General features: G+C 39.2%; 1 protein-coding gene across 1 annotated transcript in view; it reads right to left on the minus strand.

Annotated features, from left to right (window-relative positions):
* The window catches only part of trappc12 (trafficking protein particle complex subunit 12), a 29,109-nt gene that overhangs the window by 2,291 nt on the left and 5,149 nt on the right, over positions 1-21,669 (minus strand). The window contains exons 4-10 of the mRNA XM_008399625.1: positions 9,103-9,216; positions 8,593-8,731; positions 4,941-5,053; positions 4,134-4,206; positions 3,157-3,230; positions 1,805-1,903; positions 693-796 (exon numbers count right to left, since the gene is read on the minus strand). Coding sequence (XP_008397847.1) covers positions 693-796; positions 1,805-1,903; positions 3,157-3,230; positions 4,134-4,206; positions 4,941-5,053; positions 8,593-8,731; positions 9,103-9,216 — 716 coding nt within the window. The remainder of the gene's footprint in view (positions 1-692; positions 797-1,804; positions 1,904-3,156; positions 3,231-4,133; positions 4,207-4,940; positions 5,054-8,592; positions 8,732-9,102; positions 9,217-21,669) is intronic.

Here is a 21,669-nt window from a genome sequence, read left to right on the forward strand (position 1 = left end):
AAACAGGAAAGTCAATCGTTTTATTCATCCACTGCCCATGTCCACTTTGTTGCTGCACACTGCAGATCAGCTGGCTAAAAACAAACTAAAGACAGTGTCATCTATCTCTCTTTTACATGTAGTGCTGTTTTACCATTATGCTTCAGGGAAGCAATGATCTGCAGAACTTGATTCATTCATTTAACATGAAGGCACTTAGATCAAGTCATCTGTATATATATATTTTAAATATGTCTAAAAACGATCGATTCTGTTTAATTTGCAACGTGATCCACACTGCCACCTGCTGGTCACACTGCACAGACTAGTTTTTTTCTCACTGTAATACAGAGAACGAATTAGTATTTTTACTTTAATATTTTAAAAACATTGCTTCAGATTATCTCTGTAGTTTGCCTCTGATGATATGAACCTTCCTCCTAATTAACTCAAAAACAGCAGCAAATCCACAACAGAACACCAAAAAAAGGGGGAAAAAAACCCATTAAGCTGTCGCAATCATCCAAAGTTCAGACCTTTTACTGAAGTAATCATTAACACATGCCGGTGTTATTTAATACGCTCCACCACCTCAGGCCAGAGAGCAGAGATGCTACCTTCTGTTTAGAAAATCAGGCACAAATTTGTGTACTGTGTTGCCAGATGAGCACAAATTTTACCCCATAGGTGCAAAACACTTGATCTGCATGTACCTGTTCATTAGGACGCATGTAGCGTGACTGAGGTTACTCCCTTTCGTCTCGTAGGCTTTCTCCACGTCTTGGAAGTATCTTTCTGCAGTTTTCACGTCTCCGATCTGGGAAATAAAGCAGCTGTACATTAACTGCTGATCTACGTCTTTGCTTGAAAAAAACCCCCTAAATTCTTAGAGCAGGAAAAAAAAAAACAGGAAAGGAAGAAAATCTGCAAGGAAGAAAAATCCTTGCAGAAAAAAAATATAACAAGATCTAAACACTGTTTTGGAACAGAAACCCATCCATTCTCTAAGTTATTCAATCTGCTTCCAGCAGCAACTTCTTACATCTGTGACTTCCTCTCCTAACACACATGGAAGTAATGACTGGTGTTTTCAACAAACCACATTGTATAAAAATCCAAAAGAACATTTTTGCTAGAGTAGCTGCTACATCTAAATGTTTAGCGGTGTTTTATATGTACATAAAACGTCTGTTATATAAAAGACAAATGAAAGTTGCATCTGGAACAAAATGCTCTTTGTAACTTTACTCTCACAAATTTATGGTAATCACAATACCACTCAGCCTGGACTGCAATAAGTGTTTGCTAATTTTTCAAGTACCATGCATTCAAGCTCTCTATGCCTGTAATATATGTGGCGGCACTTGTTTAATGCACCACAAACATTAAAAAGGTGGCATTATGGTCAAGTCATTAATCAAGTACAACTAAGTTGCGTGACTGTAAAAAAAATAGCAGGGTCAACGTTTTTCAATAAAAACTTGTTGCTGAGAAAGAGCTCTTGTTTTCAGGGGTTTTTGTTTAGCATGAACCCAAAGCTGAAAGACACTAACAATTTAAAAATATATATTTATTGCATGTCAAAAGAAAAAATAATTCTCTAACATAACAAAATAGGTCAAACCATTCCTGCCTTTAAAAAGACCAAATATGAATTGCTGGTTTTTGCATTTGTACAACATTAATCAAAGCCTCTTTAACAGAAAATAAAGGGGGGTTTATTTTTGGTCTATTGGAGCATAAGGCATACTGTGCAAAGCTCGGATAATTAATTCTGTGTCCAGGGAGTCTTATAGTCCATTCGTCCATCTGGTGATGCACAGACCTGCAAGAAGATGCGTCCGATTCCGCTGAGCAGCTGCACTCTCTGCTGGGGTTCATACTGGATGATGGAGTGATAGGTCTCCACTGCCAGAACGTAGTCCTGAGAACAAATAGGTTCCAAGATTGCATTCAGTGAGTGGGAACAATGAGTGGAAAAGGAGTGAAACAAAAGATAAGGGTGGAGAGAGGTAAACAGAGCAGGGTTTGGAGAGAGCATAGTCAAACAGTTGGAGTATTAGCAGGACACTGTGACCCTCCACCCACGCTGACGATGTGCTGCGACGCATCGCTCACTTGGCGACTTGAAAGCTGAGCGACGCGCTGCAGAGAGGTCAGAGAGGGGTGTGTGTGGACGCGGTGTGTACCGAGCTGAGAGAGGGGGCACAGGAGGAGTGTACTGAACATGCATGTGCATATGAATGTACTGAAACTTTTGACTTTGCCTTTAAATTGAGTTTAATGTGGACAAGACCTTCATTTCTTCACATTTTGATAAAAAAAAAAAAAAAAAGTAGAATTTACTTTACGAGGTTCTTGATCTAAAATGCTTCAGATTTCTGGAAGGTCCTTTAAATGCTATTTGCATATTTTGGCTATTTTTCACACATTTTCTTAACATTTCTTGGCACAGTTTTTTTTGTATGTTTCACCTATCTCTGAGCCATGGGTCTTGCATAAAAAGCATTCTAAACTCAAGGGATAAATCCACATATCAACACATAGCAAAGTAGTAAAAAAATAAATTTTATTAAAAGAATTCTGTTGGAATTACATTTGTCATTTGTTTAAAAAACTACTTCTACGTGATCATTATTACTTTTATTATAATTAATGTCTTCTTCTTCAGGAAGCCTGGGGAACTGATCATCAGGAAAACCTAGAAGGATTCTAACTGTTGTGAAATAAAGAAAAATAAGACAAAACTAAAAACTTACACAGCAATAAAAAAAAAACCCCTCATATAAATCTTAAAATGTAAAAAAAAAAAAAAAAAGAAAAGAAAAAAAAGCTGATTTTGTGTGGGTCTTTGTCATCTTTTGAAGGAGAAGTATGAAACACAATCCTAAAATGCAAAACTGGGATGCTGTGGATCAGAATCCAAGCCCGGAATGAAACTGCGCTGACTGTAATCTCATGTCTCAGCAGTAGATGGCACTGTGTTTCTCTCTACGGCCTGATGTGAACCCACACCTCCATCACCTCCCCCCTCTTTGCTCTCCGCTCGTTCTTTCTCTGACCAAGAATCCAATTAGTGGTCAGTCTGTGGGGATTTCACTGTGAATCCACCACCAGCCTGGCATCAGAGATCTCTGAGACTCACACCCACAGTGACACACAAACACACGCACCCACCTTCATCAGCAGCAGGCAGTTGGCCATGGAGTACATGACCCGACTGAGACGAGACCTCCACAGCTTTAGGGATGCTATAAACAGGAAAGAGAGACGGTGAAAAAGGGAGGGGTTCAATGACTTTCTATTTTCACTCCCATCGCTTTTTGGATATTCCTGAGATATCCTAGTTTTCTGAAAAGCCTCCGCGCTCTTCGCTCCTCCATCCCTCTCATTACAACCAGCTGTAACACCTGGGTTATTTTAAGGCGAGGTGCTGAGGAAGACACTGCGGCACATTTCCTCTTTGTCTGCTGTGGGAAGAGCCTGTTACTATTCATCACTGTGTTTGTGGGAGACGGAGCTGAGGGAAGAGCTAATCACTCAGTGGGGTTCTGATGTGTGAAGGCAAGGCCCTGCGTTATCGACTGTCTGTGTGGGTAGGAGAGAAAGAGGACACAGCCATTACGCTGCTTTTGTTAGGAGAAACCGGCTGAACCGAGGCGCCCTCACGGATACAGTCATACATGCGTCACCCAGCTAATTTTCCAGTATTTAGCTCAGCTGAAGCTATCGGTGGGCACATTTTCGAACTGATAAACACATGCCGAAGAAGTATTTAGAAGCTACATGGCCCCGATTCTAGGTCTGATTCAAGTTGCGTGGAGGCGGATCTGGGTAAATTTCCCTCGCACACTCCAGCGCAGATGTGAGTGGATTGGCAGGATCGATCCGTATTGATCCGAATGGCGTGAGGTGCTGTAGAGAACATTTAACATTCAGTGAGAGCAGCGGAGTTGTGAGGGGCTAAACACTTTTACTGCATAGGTGTGTGCTTGAGACTGGGTGGGTTGTATGTGTGGCTGAGGTATGCTGCAGTCCTGCGCCAGGTGTGCATCTGGATTAACTGTTCAGGCCCGTGACCTGACTTTCCTCCCACGATGCGATGCAGTCTGGGAACGCAGCCAGGTCGGATTCTCTGCGGTGTGTTTGCTTACCTTGCCTGTTCTCCTGTGCTAGGGTGATCATGCTGCCGTCCTCTGCCAAGCCTTTCTCCAGGTTTTCCAGTATCTGTGCAGGCAGGGGATTTAAATTAGAGCCTGCATTTTAAATAGCACAAGCATGTTAACAAATAAAATGAGTTCTCTGATTATATTTAGGGTTTTTTTTTAAATCAGGATTTCTGCAAGTCTCAACAAATTAAAACAAAATAGTTTTTAACACCATTACTGCTTACGTTTTATTTTCAACAATAATTATAAAGAATAAGCTACTAAACTGGAGCAAATCTGCTATTGCAAGTCTGCTATTGTTAAACACAATCTTTGAGAAAATGTCGTAATCTTAAAATCTTTAAGATAATCAAATTTTCATTTTAGAATTTCCAACAGCTTAGATGTTTATTTAATCAATCTGAAATGCTATACCACTATGCTACTTTTCTACATGATTGAATGAATGTCAATAAGCAAAATAGCAACTTGAAATCCATAAATGATTGTGTCAGATACTCCTTTTTTTTGTTGCAGAAATTATTATTTTTTTGCTTCTGCAAGAAAAAAAAAGTTTTTATATACATCATGTTTCTTATTTGTGTACTTGTTCAGACCTATTACATATTTTTCAAGACAAAGCGTGCATTCCAGATTAATATAAAATATCAACATTTTAGGGAAGTTTAGTGACTTCAAAAATTGTTAGGAGACTAAAAACTTCATCTTGAGGCTGAGAGCGTGCACGCGTGTGTGTGTGTGTGTGTGTGTGTGTGTGTGTGTGTGTGTGTGTGTGTGTGCGCGTGCACTAACAGCAAGGCAGACAGTTTTGAGGTTGTGCAGGCGGTCCAGAGCCTCCTGGGGTTTGGACAGGTACTGGGGAAGCTCGGCGTGCAGCAGCCGCATGGAGAAAGGCACCATTGAGCCTGGATGAAAAACAACAACAAAAAAAAAGGGTGGAGATGGGTGGAGGGAACACAGGAACGGGAGGGAGAGAATGCGCGAGGAAGAAGGGACAATATGGAACGGGGTGGGATGGGAACGAAGCAGGAGAGTGAAGACAGAAAGATGAGAATATAAAGCCATCCACCCACACACAGACTGTACACAGCCCTGGAGGCAGGAACCTACAGATGGCACCGAGCTACGTATGGCTGCTTATTAAAGCCTCTCATCTCTCCATCTCTGTGTGCCGCACAGCTCCATCACTCATCTCCCTGCCTCATCCCTCTGCCTGCCTCTACATCATTCACACTCTTACACACACACACACACACACACACACACACACACACACACACACACACACACACACACACACACACACACACACACACACACACACACACNCACACACACACACACACACACACACACACACACACACACACGCGCGCACGCACGCAGACAGACAGACAGACAGACAGACACACACACCCCTGAGCAAAAGCCTGTGTTCAGGTGAGTCCCCAGGCTTTGATCAGGGTCTCTTTGATACTGTCATCTGATCTGAAACTCTGCGAGCTACTCCATCTTTGGCTGCTGCTTCTGCCAGTGTGTATCTCAATTTCTATCTATATTCTCTATCCGCTGGTGTTCGCCATCTAAAAATGGAGGGCATGATACACTCTTGTTTTCCCCCATAACACATACCGTCTGCGATTCTGTCCTGTTATACACAGTTTTATCTTCTGAAGTGATTCATTACTCAGTCTTTTTGGGCTTTAGTAGTTGGAATCAGATTAAAATTTCATTTTTACTTTGCGGCCAGAACTTTTGTTAGTTAGAATTTGGTGGTTTTTGAAAGTTTCTTTGGCACTATGGATAGTTATTTCATTAAAATAAAAGGATCTAGGCATGCTTTTTTTGTGAATGAATAGCTGCTGTAACTGGAACACGTCTTAACTCTGTAGTCCTCATAACACCAGGGGTCCCGTCTTTTCAACACTTACGAGCAGCTCACTGTGGTTGTTGCTTATTATGTGCTTGACGGTTCTTTGCACAGCTAAAGAAACAGGTTGGCAGACTCTCCCATCAACCTTCCTTACTGAAACCACATTACTGCATTGGAAAAAGTTCTAGTTTTAGACTCAGTCACACAGCTTTCTATGGAGGCTAGACACTCAGAATCAGAACATTTTTTGTTGCAATTCTGTACAATGACAATAAAGTCTGATTCTGATGGTTAGGTTGACAGAAAGACAACAGGTTACAAACTTTTCTATAAGAAATAATTTTGGTCCTTTAGATTCTTCAGCATTTTGTACTTATGGAGTCTTCTCATTCTAGGCTTTAGAAGACATGGAAAAGAACATGGAAAATTTCATATCAACCATATGTCAACAATTCCCCATCTAAATTACGATTTGTTCCTAACTTTCTAGAGTACTAAACGGTGGTTGTTTTTCCTAACCAAAGAAAATATCGGCGGACCACCGTATCCTGCTTGAAGATTAGCAGCTTTGCTTTTATCAATGTTGATTTTTTTCTGTAGTTAGTGAGCACTGGCATGTGTAAACCAAAATATCTTTATTTCTACCAACAATAATATTTGATTGCTACTATAAAAATGCATAAAAGTTCCTGCAAACAGTTCTGTACCGATTATTGACAGTAAAGACATTTGTATGCTCAGGCATCAACATAATGTCATCTTGCAGTGTAGAAATGTGATTCCTATGCTAAAAATGACCTCATTATATTGACTGAGGGTAATCACAGATCGTTTTAACATGTAAACTGCCTTGTAACTGTTGATTAATAAATATAGTAGTAACTAATGTGGTCCACCTGTCATTTTTACTTTGCGGCCAAAATTTGATTCAGTTTCTTCCAAATTTTTTTTACATGTGTTAAAGATGTGAGAGAGGAACCAGAAGATGTTTTCCAAAGCATGTGAAAGGCAGAAAGACAGCAGAAAAACAATAGAACGATGATGTGAAGTTTTGGATAATATTTTTTTTGTGCCACTTCGCAGTGTCATCAACAGTTAAAATTCTGTTCATTCAATTTCTGAGTGCAATGATTGTTAACAAAAACACAACACCAAGGGAAAAAAAAAAAGCTTCTTTTTAGAAACGTTAGCATGGCAAAGGTAATTTTGTCTCTGCTTGCTGGTTTTAACATATTTGAAAAAAAAACAAAACAAAAAAAACAAACAAACATTGTACACAAAATCATTTGGGTGAGTCAAAATGACTGGTAACGATGATCTATTTCAAAGAACTAAGATTTTTTTATTTGTGAAATAAAAGCACAAGGGCTTTGAGTAAACCAAGGGAGCAGGACTTAGAGGAGTAAAGAATGTCTGAGTATATTGGGAACAACATGAAACTGCCACTGCGGACGTTACACGTTGGGCTTTTGCTAGTTTATTTAAGAGTGATTGTTGATCACATCAGTCAGTCGTCTTTTTTAAGGCCTTTTCTCTGCCTACATCTCCCAAAATGCAATGTGGTTCTGGATCGGAGTTTAGTGAAATTCTACATTCTATTGGACATATTTTCTATTAATATTGATCACAAGTCTATTGCGACAGATATCGTTATTGTTTTATTGCCCACCCCTACCTAAGCGCTTCCACTGAAAGAGCGAAGTTACCACTGTCTCCAAGTTTTCACTTTATAAACAAAATAATAACAAACAAACATCGACCTTTTTTTTTTATTTGAGTGCTTGATCGATCTCAATCCTTTAGAAGAGAGATACATGGGGCAGTCATGTCTCAAGGCATACACAGAAAGTGATCACGGGTAATAGATATTCGATGCAAGAGCCGGAGTAAAGACATGTTCGAATTCTGATGCCAGGCAACAACTCACGCCAGTTTGTCTCTGAACACCTAGTAGGGCATAAAGCGTTTAATATTGAGCAATGGAAAGTCAATCGGTGCTCTCTTTAGAAGGCTGTGCAGTGTATCTTCAAATGTTGTGTATGTGCAGCTGTGTCTCTACTGCTGCCTTCACTGTGGTAGCCCGAGGGGCGAAGCAGATCCAAAGTAATGGGAATACATTAGAGAGCAATTCATGCAGAGGAAAAAAGAGGAAAAACAAAACCAAAGAACTGCTGGAGACAAGTAGAGCTGTTGGAGCTTCTCAATGATACAGTCTAATATCAAGCTTGTGGCAGAACTTTTCTTTGAATATTTAATAGGACAGTGGTGGTGTGCTTGTGTTTCCAAAGAACTTGGTTAAAATGCAGAATCTTGCATGAGAGTATGCTTTCGGTTTTTCAGAGCTCTTATTAAAAATACTATTAAACTTCAAGTTCTCTGTAAGCAATTTTCATGGTAAGGCTTTTGGACGAATAAAATAGAAAAGTAATTTTGAAAAAATAAATAAATAAATCATGGTTGTTCGGCTGAGGAGTACTTAACTTTGAGTGTCTGACCTGTGTGGTCAAAACCAAAAGTACTTTCAACGTAGAATGTTAATGCCAGAAAATAATGTGGTGAATATGCTCGTACCTCTCCTCCCAGGGTAAACAGTTGGATAGTACTCATAGTACAGATCTGGTTGGTCCAGATTGCCAAAGGGTTCAATCTCCAGTTCAGCATTTTGGAAAAGGTTCAACTTGGTGAGAAGAGACAGCCGCACAAACCAGAGCTGGAAACACACACATGAAACAAATTTATCAAACGAATGCGATTTAATAGATAAAATAACTCTTTAATCTAAAGCAATGTTTTTATCTTTTCAGTTGAGATTAATCATTATACACTTCATTCTGAGCAGTCCCACTTAAGCATCATCTGTAATAAAATGCAATTCAACATTTGCAGACGTACATCAGAAGAAGAAATGGAACATTAACAGTACTAATGCTAAATACTAAGTTTTATTTGCGTTTTATTTGCGGCTAAAGACTAATTCGATTGCAGTGACTTAGAAGACTTTTTCTATAATTTCTGCTACCAACAGAAACAGCGATCGATGGGTACAAACAGAGGAATGGATGAATGAAGAGAAGTCACTACCTGCAGTGAGTCAGTGGTGTGAGAGGTTGACTGGCTGGCCTTTCCGTATCCCTGACCGTGAGCTGTCAACAACCGTCCTGTCAGATCCACAGCAGCCCGCCAGTTCTTAGTGCTCTGTGGGGGAGAAGAGTTGAACATGTCAGGGGAGAGCGCCACACTGATTGACTGACTCTACTATGAATCATGCATTTTGTCTGAAGCAACATTTCTGCTTTCCTCTAATGACAGCTCTGTAGTTCAATAATTCTGCATTGCAAACTGATCTTTTTTCAGGCTCTTTCTCTCATTCACACATGCATTTGCAAAGTTCTAGAAATATGAATCCAGAATGGAAAACCAAACTTCAATCCTTGTTTCTACTGCTTATTTGTTATGGAAAAAAGACCAGCGGGAGCTTCAGAGCTTTTAGATGTTGAAATATTAGACAAATAGAGGAAAACATCTCCTATGGAACGAGTAGAATACAGACAATACAGTAGAAATGGGAAACAAACTGGACTTTTAGCTTAAAGTCATCCTGGAGTTCTTTAGCTAAAACTAATTATACACCTGAAAGTTGGAGGTTTATTACAATATGTGGGTTTGTGTCTGTATGAATAAAGAAAATCATGTTGATCGTATTAAAGAAAGAGCAAAAACAGCATGATGAATCCAATTTTAATCTAAGACGAGAAAAAAGTGGAGCTCAATTCTTACAGCTTTTTTTTTTTTTTCTTGAAAATGGATTCGGCTTAATGTTTTACCCCTTTGGACTAGTCAATAGTCCAAAAATATACTTATCATATGGTGGTTTTAAGAAAAGGTGTCTTAATCAATCAAATACTCAGAAATAAAAATAGGAAACACTGAAGGAAGGAAGACAGCAAGAGATATAAACATTTACTGGATAGCCACTTTTTTTTTTTTCAAAAGTGCTCTTTTTTCCCCACCACATTTGTCCTAATATTTTTGTTTCTCAAAAAATATTACTATAACTTTATGGAACTTGGAGTTCTGATCTATTTATATTCTCATATAAGTTTGTTTGGTGATGTCATTCCAGCTAAAAACTGCTGTCTCTTTGTGTCTAGGTAATATAAGATCAAAATTAATTACAAAGCTTAAAATATCCTAAGTTGTATCCTGTGATGAAGATGGTAATCATGGTACTAATAAAAATGTACCATTTTCCCACTTCCTCTCACTTTCATCGCGTTCTAATTTTATTTACGCTTCTTTATCCAGTCATTTCCAAAGATAACCCAAAGTACCTTGGTTACTTTCAGACACTTGGTCTGAAATTTTTATTTCATTATTCCACACCAAGAATTATTAAATAAAGCAAACTGAAAAATGAACATCAAAATAATCTTCAAAGTTCTATTTATTTTTTGTGGAACAGATGCAGCAAGCTATAGAGGAGCGCAACAGTATTCATCTCCATATAAATTTCTTGTTTTTACTGTTTTTTTGCATCAAGAGCAGATCATCACAATAACCACATGTGCTGATAGGAATAGACTTACGGGGATTCGCTGATGTTTGAGGATGTACTTGTGTAGACATATGCTAACGTCAATGATAATATCACTATATCTAAGCCTGATATATAGAATACACAGCAAATTAAACAACGGCTGCGTTTTCACGTGCTGATTTACAAGCCATAAGAGCGCGCTAAAACCCAGAGAAGGAGTGAATATGCATACGAACACACACAGACCCAGATATTAGCAGCATCTGCTTCCACAGGAGGTGGTACAATAGAGAGAAGGGGAAAGAGGAGGCGGAGGTGTGAGAGTCACCCCACCCCATCAGCACACATGACAAGGTCGGCTTGCCGATTGGGTCCTAAGTGCCGCGCCATTCATCACAGCCAGAGAGCTAATTAGGAGACAGCGAAAGAGAGGGGGTAACTTTCTTTCTAGTCATCTTTATCGCAAAATTCATCAGCGTTCTCTTTGTCCCTCTCTGTTGTAGATGCTCTCTTCCCACTTCATCCTTTCTTCCTTTCCTTTTCCATGCTTCTCCCACATTTGTTTTCCCTCCATCTTCCCACTTCCTCTCCCTTTCATCGCGGTCTAATTTTTCCCTCCCTCATCCTCCTGCTGTCATTTCCTCGTGCTTTGCTCTTTCCTCGTCCCGCCCTCCTCCGCTCAGTTCTCCTGCCCTGCGCCAGTAGCTGCACTGCCTCTGAATCTTCATTAGGGGGGGAAATGAAGCTGAAAACGAGGAGGCTGCGTGGATGGCCAAAAGCAGCTGCACTCACTCACACACAAGCACATCCTGCTACAGTACACCGCTGCCCTGCCACAGGGCATAAAAACAAGACAGGTGAGCAAGCGTTCGACTCTTAAGTGTCTTCGTGAGGCTGGGATTTAGGCTGATTGTTGTGCGATAGCTGCATTCCTCAACATACACACACAGACACACAGTGGAGACGGGGCAGAAAGGGATAAGGTGGTTCAGAGGCGCAAGAACGGGATGTGGATGAAAGAAATCTGGCCGACATTAATAGAGGCACAATAAAGGTTTTAAAGCTGGCTACAGGGGGGGAAACAAGCAAAACTATAAAAACTAAAACAGGATCTCAGAGTCTAGAGACAGTGGCCAGCGGAGCAGACAGCAAAATGTGGAGGAGACAGTTTACGCAAAGCGGATAGTCCAAAAAAAGAAAAGAAAAAAAGTGCCAAAACCTCAATAAGTGAACTTCAGCTCAGTCCTTATGCAACGATGCAGCATCACAGCCTTGCATAACTCACTGCTCTGATATTATCTTACACCACCCTGTAATTTTAGGCCTTGAACCAAACCAAACATTAGAGCTGAAAAAGGAGGTGGTGATTTGAGAAGCGAGCTAACGGCCTGCATTGTTCGAGTGGCAAGGTGACAGGGTCAGGACTCCGCTGAAGATGTAATGTGAGCGCCCTTCGAGTGAGATAATAACAGACATCTGAGGCTCGCTGTGATTTAAATTTGAGCAGACCAAGGTCTGACCTCACTGATGAAAAGAAACTATACGAACAATCACAAGCGGGACTGAATCCAGATGCTAATCTAACATTTAGAACATAAAGGGTCTTTGCTCCTGCTGCCAGTGCTCATTGCAATGTCAGATATAACATGTTTTATATTTTCAATTTCTCAAGGCCAATTTGGTCGGCTAGCCTTATTCTACCTGCCTGACATAGGCTGCTTTATCTTTTAGGTCAGACTCGCTGAAACTCAGCCAGAGATCAGGGGTTAAGCCACACTGACTTCCTCTATTAGAACACAATTTGCCTTTATTGATTATAGAAAATTGTCCAATCTCAGAAATCATTTGTGCAACACTACGAATAAAATTAAAAGAACAAATCTAGATAGAGTTATGAAGAAAAAAAATATAGAGTACTTTTATTTCCTGAGATTGTGCATCTTTTTGATTTTGCTGCCGACTAAAGGATGAATGAGGTCCATTAGTCTGTGAACCTGCTGCTGCAGGCCATATGAGGAGCAGTTCTAAGCTAAGTATTTTCTTTTTATTTCCAATTTAATCCTTGTTAGCCAACTGAAGAAAAAGAAACCATTCTGTGTCTTTACAAACAGTGGCATATATTTCAGAAACATTTAAGACGTCCCCCACTGCTCTCATGCAATCTGAATAAGTCAGGCAGCCCAATATATTACAAATACATTGACAACATGAGTATGCGAAACATTCATATTGCAAAACACTGTTAGGAGTGCAATAACTGTTGCCTGAAACCTTCCAAGTATTATGAACATATATTTTACATGCTAATGTAATGCTTAGCCAGTTAAGAGTTTCATGGCAACCGATGCTCACCCTGGAGACAGATGAGATTACCCAAAACGCAAAAGGTCAAAAACTGAAGGATGCAAAGATGAGAAAGAGTGAAAAGGAGAATAAAAGGTACATATCATATCAGATATCACAATGTTTACCAATATTATCGCTATTGCAAGATTTCCTGATGCTGTGCAGCGCTATGAATATGAGGAGGGAAAAAATATGAGCTGCTGTCCAGGTGAATTTGTACATTTTTAAATGATTCCATCTACAGCTTTAAATGACCTTACCAACTGAGCAAAATGCAGTTTGTAAGGTAATTTAAACAAAATTCCTTCAGTTAATAATCATCAACAAAATATTATTAGCAGCAATAACGTTGCAGCTGTCAACAGGCAACACAAACAAGCTGGAAGTCAGGTAAGGAATTTGGGTTAAATGCAAAAATGCAATGATGAGCAGCAAACAAGAATTAGAAACACACTCCATGTTTATGCATGGGGTATTTATAGCACACTCTGTAACTAGAGAGTGGCAGATGACTGATAACATCACACACAGAAAGACTGCATTACTGCATTGAACACTAGAAGAGTGAATGAAGGTGGACAAAAATGTATCACAAGAAACTGCCTTTAGTGTCAAAAAAGATGGTTCAAACATATTATTACGTAAAAAGAACAGAGAACCATCTGTAAAGGTATTGAAGTTCTGATAATCAGTAATTTTGTCTCAGAAATGTAACCAATATTATTCATATTTATAGAAAATAATGCTGGACCAAGGATTGAGCCCTAAGGAACACCCCTAAAAGGGATAATACAGCGACAGAAAATGATCCAGCTTCAGCTGAACAAATCCTGAATGTGATATCCCTCCATTCACAATACTGTCAGATGTCAGGCAAAAAGATGTAAACAAGACTCCAACAATGTCCCAAGCAGAAATATAGGCTGATACAAAGTGTTCTCAAATGTTCTGCCATCTGAATAGAGCAGTACAGCATATAAAAATACCATCCTGACAGATGTTAAACTCTGATCCTTACAGGCAAAATATACATTGCAGTACTTATGGTAAACTGATAATATACATTTAACTTTGAAGTGAAAATCTCAAAAAACCCTGTAGGACAGTTTAAGGAATCTCAGAAGCAGACATGACCGTCTGTTGACTAAATTTCATTTGGAAAAAAAAAAACAACAGAAGAAAGAATTCCTTGTCCGATCACTTCCCTCTTTGTTTTGACCTTTATGATAATCAAGGGCTTGAATAATTTCAATTAACACAACATCAGCGGCGGAATAAAAAAATCTAAGCAATAGACTGATGGTGATTAATAATTTAGCACAGCTTAAATGACTTAGCAATAATTCATAATCAGCTCCACCCCAAACGAAATAAGGAGGCATTACCATAGTGATTTATTGCGAGTCTTATCAAATAAGAAGCTCAATATGTGTGTTGGGATTCTTTTTGTCATGTCTCAGACAGTGCAGGAAAGTTATATTTTTCATCTTGTTTTAATGGCTGATATGTTTGCATTAGCTTAAAACACTACAAGGATGAAGGACATGAAGAAAGGCTATTAAGGAATTAAAAAGTAGCATAGCTACTTAAAATATCTTGCAGATAAAATGCTTTCAGTATGTATAAAGCTACACAAAACAAGCCAATTAGTAATTAACAAGTCTGACTAAAAATGGTTCACCCAAACTCTGACACACACCCATGCAAATGTGTGAAATAAAAATGTGCACAGATAATGTCCTCCTTCACTCCCTCAGACACACAAACACACATAATTAGTTTCTTTGCCAGTTAAAAGGGGTGATGCTTCTTAATTGTATTGAAGATCGGAAGTTCAGTGTGTCTATCCTTTGGTGAGTTTGAAAAAAAAAAAAACCTCTGCATAACAAAGCCTGATGAACAAACGAACGCCTACTTGCTCTCTCTCACAAGACCAGGGGCCTCCAGGCGAATCAAACTTAAAAGGGCTTCCTCACACCAGCCCCGGTTAACACAGGGAGCTCCAGTGCTACTTCAATTAAGCTTCTGCATTTTGGATTACACTGAGGCTGTAGGAAGATATAGTAATATCCTAAAAGTGTATGCCAGTCATTGGCTAGCTCTTCTTTGATGCCTCTGTTGTTGGCCTGCGGACACTTGAACCAGGGGACAGATATTGCCCCCCAGCTGAGGGATGGTTACTGTGCTGATATGCAGTTCACAAAGCAGTCGTTTTGTCTCCCACAGGCAATCACTCTGACTCTTCAAACAGTATCACAGAGAGATGGTGAGACACAAGGCAACATAAAACACCACGTTAATACACTGTACTTGCACATAGCTTGCAAGAAAACTCCCAATAATACTCCCCAAGTTGGCTCAACACTGCTTCATGTTGTAAGTGAGGTTCCTCTGGGTAACATCAGCCACTGATTGAGTTGTGGGCAACTGGATAGTGCCTGATGGCTTGGTTGTCAACAGTAACGGCATTTCTTATTCCCGTCAGAGAGTGCTACGGAGGACAGCTTTCAGAGCTGTGTGCACACCCTGATCTGCAATCAACGGCTCACGAAGTAGGCAAGTCTTTATCCGTAGAGCACAACACACAGAGGTGAAGATGCTAGTTGACATGGAAACTAAAACTGAAAATCTAGTGAGAGAAAGTTATTTATAACTGTTGAACTTTTTTTTTCTTTTTACATTTTTATCACATTAAGGCTTCAGACTTCAATGAATTTCAAAGTATTCTACATAATCAACCAAAACACAGTAATTTACTCTCCACTGAAAAATCATCCAAAAAACCCCTGAAAAAGCATACATAAATTAAACAAGCTGCTGTTCATGAACCTGTTGGAGTACATGCAAGCCTTGGTCCCTTTGTGAAGATAACTATGTATTCTTTTTTTTTTTTACCTTTGCAAATTGATATTTACAAATGAACTTAATCCAACCTGGCAAAGCTCGAGTTGTTATAAATAGCAGAATGTGCAGGAATTTCATTATTTAAATGTGCACTTAATAATTATGCACAACTTTATGTCAAATAAAATCCACACAAATTATGGGTATGAATGAGGTATGTTTGTAACATAAAAAATATAGAAAATGTTCAGGAGGTAGCATTGATTTTCCACGAGGTGCTTCATAAGAAAGTCAATGAACCTACTTTAATTCTCCTTCAAAATGAGCAAAAAAAAATTTTAAATTCTAGAATTTGCTTAAATTTGATGATTTCTGTGTGCACAAAGCCTACTTGATAAAACGATGTAAATATTACATGGTATATAAACCATAAGAATGTTAAGAATGTTGTACAACTTGAAACAAAATCTAATCATTATTAAATTAGAGTTGTTGGTTTGATCATACACTATCTAAAAAGTGAGGGCACTTCCACAAATTACAACTACATAAAAAACACTTGTGATTTGTGGTGGTATGATGCAAACGCATCATAGCAATAAATAACTATCATTGTTCTTTATTCTAGTAAAACGGGCCATTTATCACCATATTGAAATCAATGTGAGGAAGATGTTAAAATCCAACAGCAGGCCGACTTAAAATTTGGCACCATGTGATTTGAGACTGCAGACTTCTCTGTCAGTCATCTCAACCAATGTACTATTGTGCAGCAGTCTGTGCCAGGGGGACTAAATGTGAAGCACTAGCTGTAAGTCCCATACACCGGCATACTGGCAATGACATACCGCCATAAAGTGTCATATTCTACTTCAACATTTCCTAAACCATTTCTGTCAGTGTCACTCCTGAGATGTCAGAAGGCACTGTGTTGGTAAGCAACAGGGTGAAGTTTACCTGCACTTTGCAACAAGGATCATATGGCCACAGCCACTGTACATAGAGCAAGGTGAGAAAAGCTTCTGCTAAGGTTTAAACATGCCCTTCAGCGCAACAAAAGCTGACAGTGCGTTTCTCAGACCCCGGTCTGTGAGAGTAACTAGAGGTGGAAATGACAGCTATGTAGAAAGGTTATGATAATGACAAGTAAAGGTTAGGGCAATGATATCAAAGTGCAATGCAGCAGCTGGGTCGTTGGAGTCATTATGAGGAGGCTGTCTGAACGAGTCGAGGTGGGTCTCGGTCTCTTTCTCTCTCTCTCTCTCGCTCTTTCCTTGCACACGCAATGACACACACAAACATACACGCTGGCCTCCGGCCCAGACGGCGTCAAACTGTGGGAGGAAGGAGAGGTTAGATTCTCTGGCGGGCAGCAAAGAGGAAAGAAGGAGAGAGACAAAGACGTTGGAGAAAGAGGGGATGAGAAAGAGAGGAGGTGGGTGATTGCTAATGAAGGGGACAGATGAGGCCAGCCCTGGGTGGTGCTGAGCCAGAGACAAGCTCACTGCTGACCACGCCACAGTCGGGACAAGAGAGGAGACCGAGGTCACTGGAAGACAAAGAGAGAAGGCTAGAGAAGCAGTCCCGAACTGTGCATAGATTATCCAGTGTCATCAACAGCTACAGTTCCTTTAAGGACCAAATAAACATGCACTTAAGAGTTCTTTTTTTTTTTTTTTATCACTTGCTGGTCAGACAGTTAGATAATTTTGCTTATCTAAGCTTTGTTTAATGATTTCTTACAAACATTGAACAATTGAGTGCAAAGTTTTGTATTCACAGTTCTTCTAATATCTGAATTAAGGACTAAATGTATAACAGGGTTCCAACATAAATGCTTTATGTAAAAGTTTAAGTTTCCTGATTCAGTTTTTTAAACTTCACTACAGACTCCACCGTGAACACTGACTACAAATTGAAGAAATATATTTCTACAGTGAGCAAAGTGTGCAAATGGATGCAAGGGAAGAACGATGGAAGGAAGGAATGAAACAAAGAAAGATGCTAGGAAGCTAGGAAGAAATGGAGACAGGGAACAAAGGAAAGAAAGAAGAGAAGAAGGAAGGTTAATAAAGGCAGAGAAGAAGTACAGGCACAAGAAATGAAGAAAAGAAAAAAAGAATTAAAGGATGGAAAAGTGAAGAAAAAAGAAACAAAGAAGACATGAGAAAGAAAAAAAGAACAAAGGAGAGAGAGGAAATGACAAAGTAAAAAAAGAGAGGAAGAAGTACAGAAAGGGGTGGTAGGACGCAAGGAAGGTCAGAAGGAAATAGGTAGGGCACAAGGAAAGATGTATGGAAGGAGATCGGGAAATACAAAAAGAAGGAAGGAAATATAGAAATACATATCTTTGCTTCCTTTGAATAAGGAAGCAAAAACAAACAGACAAATAGTACAATAGCAAGAAGGCATATAGAGATGGAATGGAGGCAAGACACAAGAAAAAATGTTAGGAAAGAAGAACACTAGGAATGGAGGTGGGACAAATGGAAGGAAGGACACAAGGAAATAAGGAAGGAAACAAGAAAGGACAGAAAAACAAAAGAAGGGTGTAAGAAGGGTGTCCAATGAAGGAAGGAAAAAGCAGAGAAAGGAAGAAATGAGGAACTGATAAAAAAGAGAAAGAAAGAAGGATGAGAACAGGGAAATGACTGGAGGACAGGGAGGGTTTATGACCCAATGAAGGAGAGTAGGATATAAGAAAGAAGGACATGAGAAAGTAAAAGGAAGGAAGGAAACAAGAATGGAAGAAGGGTCACAAAGAAAAGCAAGTAAGAAAGAAATTCTTTAAAACATCTCCACAGTTAAACAGTAGTGATATTTTTAAGCTTTTTTTTTTAGTCCGAAGGCAGTTATTTTCCTTTAAGCAGGTGCATCAAAGACATCTCATCAGATCTGTAAAGTAGTGGTAAAGTTTTTCTTCAGTGTAAATTTTATCTGCAAGGAAACTGATTGTGTGTATGAAATCAGACCTCTAGATATATCCAAAGAAGAGAAAACTGACTATTCTTATATATATATATATATATTTGGCTGTTTTTAGGACATCTTTGTGTGTGCTATAAACGTGTGAGTGTATATATGAATAAAGGGAGCACTGATGGTGCCATAGGGTGCAGTCACTCCAAGACTCTGCAGCATGACTCATTCTGCCAGCTCATAGCGGGGCTCTGCAACGAACGCACATGAATGCAGCCCTATTAAAGAAGCACTAATGTCACCCGAGCAAAATGCCATAAACTGAGGAGGATCACGGCTGACAGCAAACATCAGATAATGTATAATGTCATGAAGTAAATACAGGTTAGACACAGGAATGTGGCTGTCCAATCAGACGTCTGAAGAGCAGGTAGAAGGTACAAGAAGGGGCTGTCCCATGTTTCCGCACCATATGATTGATTGGACGTCTTGACCCATAATCTGCTTTTAACGGCCAGCAGCATTCTGACATGTTCATTTCCCTGTCTGCGTATGAGTAATGGTGTGTGTGGGTGCATGTTCTGCTTGCTTGTGCACGTCCTCTCATATTCTCGTTTTTAACCTTCCCTCCCAGCTCTTTGAGATACATCACCTTCGGCAGCTTTGATCTACGAGCTTGTTTGATCTCAGAAGTTTAGAAATTTCATAATTTATTAGTAAGTAAATCAGTAGAATTCAAAAAGAGAAGGCAGGAAACGGAGAAGAAGCTGTCTGATCCATACATCAGTGAAAGTGATCTTGATTAGAGGATTGACAACGAAACTATGTATATGTGTTTTATACAGACCCTTTTCCTGTGCATTTCAACAAATATATGTCAGTTAAAGCTGTGGGTGCATGATCATGTTACAAATTCAGGGAGAGAAGCAGGAGAGATGGGGAAGATAAATAATTGCACACAACCACATTAATCAAAGGCTCTCAAGTTACATTCAACAGTCAGAGTGGAAAGTATGCACAACTCCAGGGTGAAAAAAGGTAGAGTAGATCAGTGCATGGTGCTGAAGAATCTAAAAAAAACCCAGTTTTCTAATTTGTGCAAAATTGATTAATTTTGGCTACATGCCACAGTCAGCTTGTTGCAGATTAAAGACCAATCAATATACATATAGAGAGAGACAAGAAAACATTTAAGCCAATCAGAGGCAGATCAGGCAATAAGCCCAAAAAGGAAACATCTGTGAGGTACACAGTCTAATTAATCAGTGACAATCAACAAAAGCACACTTTTTGAGTTTCAACAGTTTACAATTTAAAAACAGTAAACTATTGCTAACCTGACAACTCAGCAACAACAAAAAATTATGCAAACAGACATTTCGTTGAATTAGTTGTAGCTTAGTCAGCAATAATTTCAAAACAGTTAAAGATCTCTGAGCAATTTGCTCTCATGATATCATCTGGACTGGAGCCTCTTACTCCTCTGGAGCTCCTCACCACCTGCCATACGATTGATGTCTTAGCATAATCCTTATGCCACAAACATGACTTATTAAAAACAATATACATTTTACAGAGTAAAACTAATCAACATCAAATATCTGGACTTTATTTTTATTCTACAGGCATCAGCCATAGAAACTGGTCAAACAACCAGTTTGACTCATAATTAATTTGATAACGTTCAAACTTTAAACTTTCAAAGTTTCAAGCTCATTTTCTCAGTTTTATTTCTGAGGTTTTTACTAATAATAAAAATTCTACTGAAAACATAGAATTTCCTTGTTTTTAGAAAACAGAATTGTCTGCAGAATACTACTTTTTTTTATTAATGTGGTAGAGCTTAGTGGGTAATAAGGGTAAAAAGCCTGCCACAAAGTAATGCCGAATCAAATTAGTAGCCTAAAACACAACATGATTTATCTTTGATGCTTAAAGGTAAAGTTAAGATTAAAACTGTGAAAGAAACGTTTCAAACTAGGAGTCAATTATTAGCTAATAGCTAATACCATGCCGTTGTTCAACACCAACAGATTCAATGTAAAAACCAAGTAGTAACAAGTAGTTGAGATGTTTTTTTATAAACATTTAAAAAACACTACTTTTTTCATCTGTGTAGGCTGCAAAGTATCATTAAATCATACATTAGATGTTAAACCTGACAAAACAAGTTGTGGCAATTTGAAGTGTCTTGCAAAAATATTCATGTTTCTTTCAACATGATTTTGTCTCGTTGACAACCACAAACTTTAATGTATTACATTTGGATTTCATGTGATAGGTTATTTCCAAGTGGTGCATAATTGTTAAGCCGAAAGAGAATGATGCATGTTTTACCTTTTAATTTGTATTCAGAACCTTTAGGATGACAGCCCAGCATAAAATGCAATTACCTTCAGTAATACTAAATAAAGTCCACCTACATGTCTTTTAAAGGCCTCAGAGTTTCAAGCAGTCCCCTGCTACATTGACATTTTGCTAATGTATATATCTTACAGTTCCAACAGCTGCCCTAGTTTTTTAAAACCGCAAACTTTCATGAGTTTCTTTTAGGATAAAGCAGCATCAAAGTGTCCAATAAGCCCTACATATATAATGCCGGGTACAACCTTTGTTTATGCTTAAGGCCAGGTGAAGCCCTCCTCCGTCTCTATACATCTCACTCACACACACCACTACTTTCTTTCTCCTTCTTTGCCATCTCTGCTGTAGGGCTGCATTACCTTACCGGCTCCCCAGTTCTCCCCTTTCGCTCAGCCGGTGCTCCAGGGAGCCACCCACACCAATCAGCAGACGGCATATGATCCTCTCACACATACACTCAAACACATGCACTCACCTACAAGATATAGTGCAGTGGAAGGGAAACTGAAAGTACCAGCTTGTGTGTGTTTATATATACACCGAGTCCAGAAGGCCCTTGAAATATGCACAGCAGTCCCATGCATAATACATGGGCACAGCAGGAGAAAAGAACTTGTGAGCCGAGTGGATCTCTGCCT

The sequence above is a fragment of the Poecilia reticulata genome, linkage group LG22 (assembly GCF_000633615.1).
Source record: "Poecilia reticulata strain Guanapo linkage group LG22, Guppy_female_1.0+MT, whole genome shotgun sequence".
Taxonomy (NCBI): Eukaryota; Metazoa; Chordata; class Actinopteri; order Cyprinodontiformes; family Poeciliidae; genus Poecilia; species Poecilia reticulata.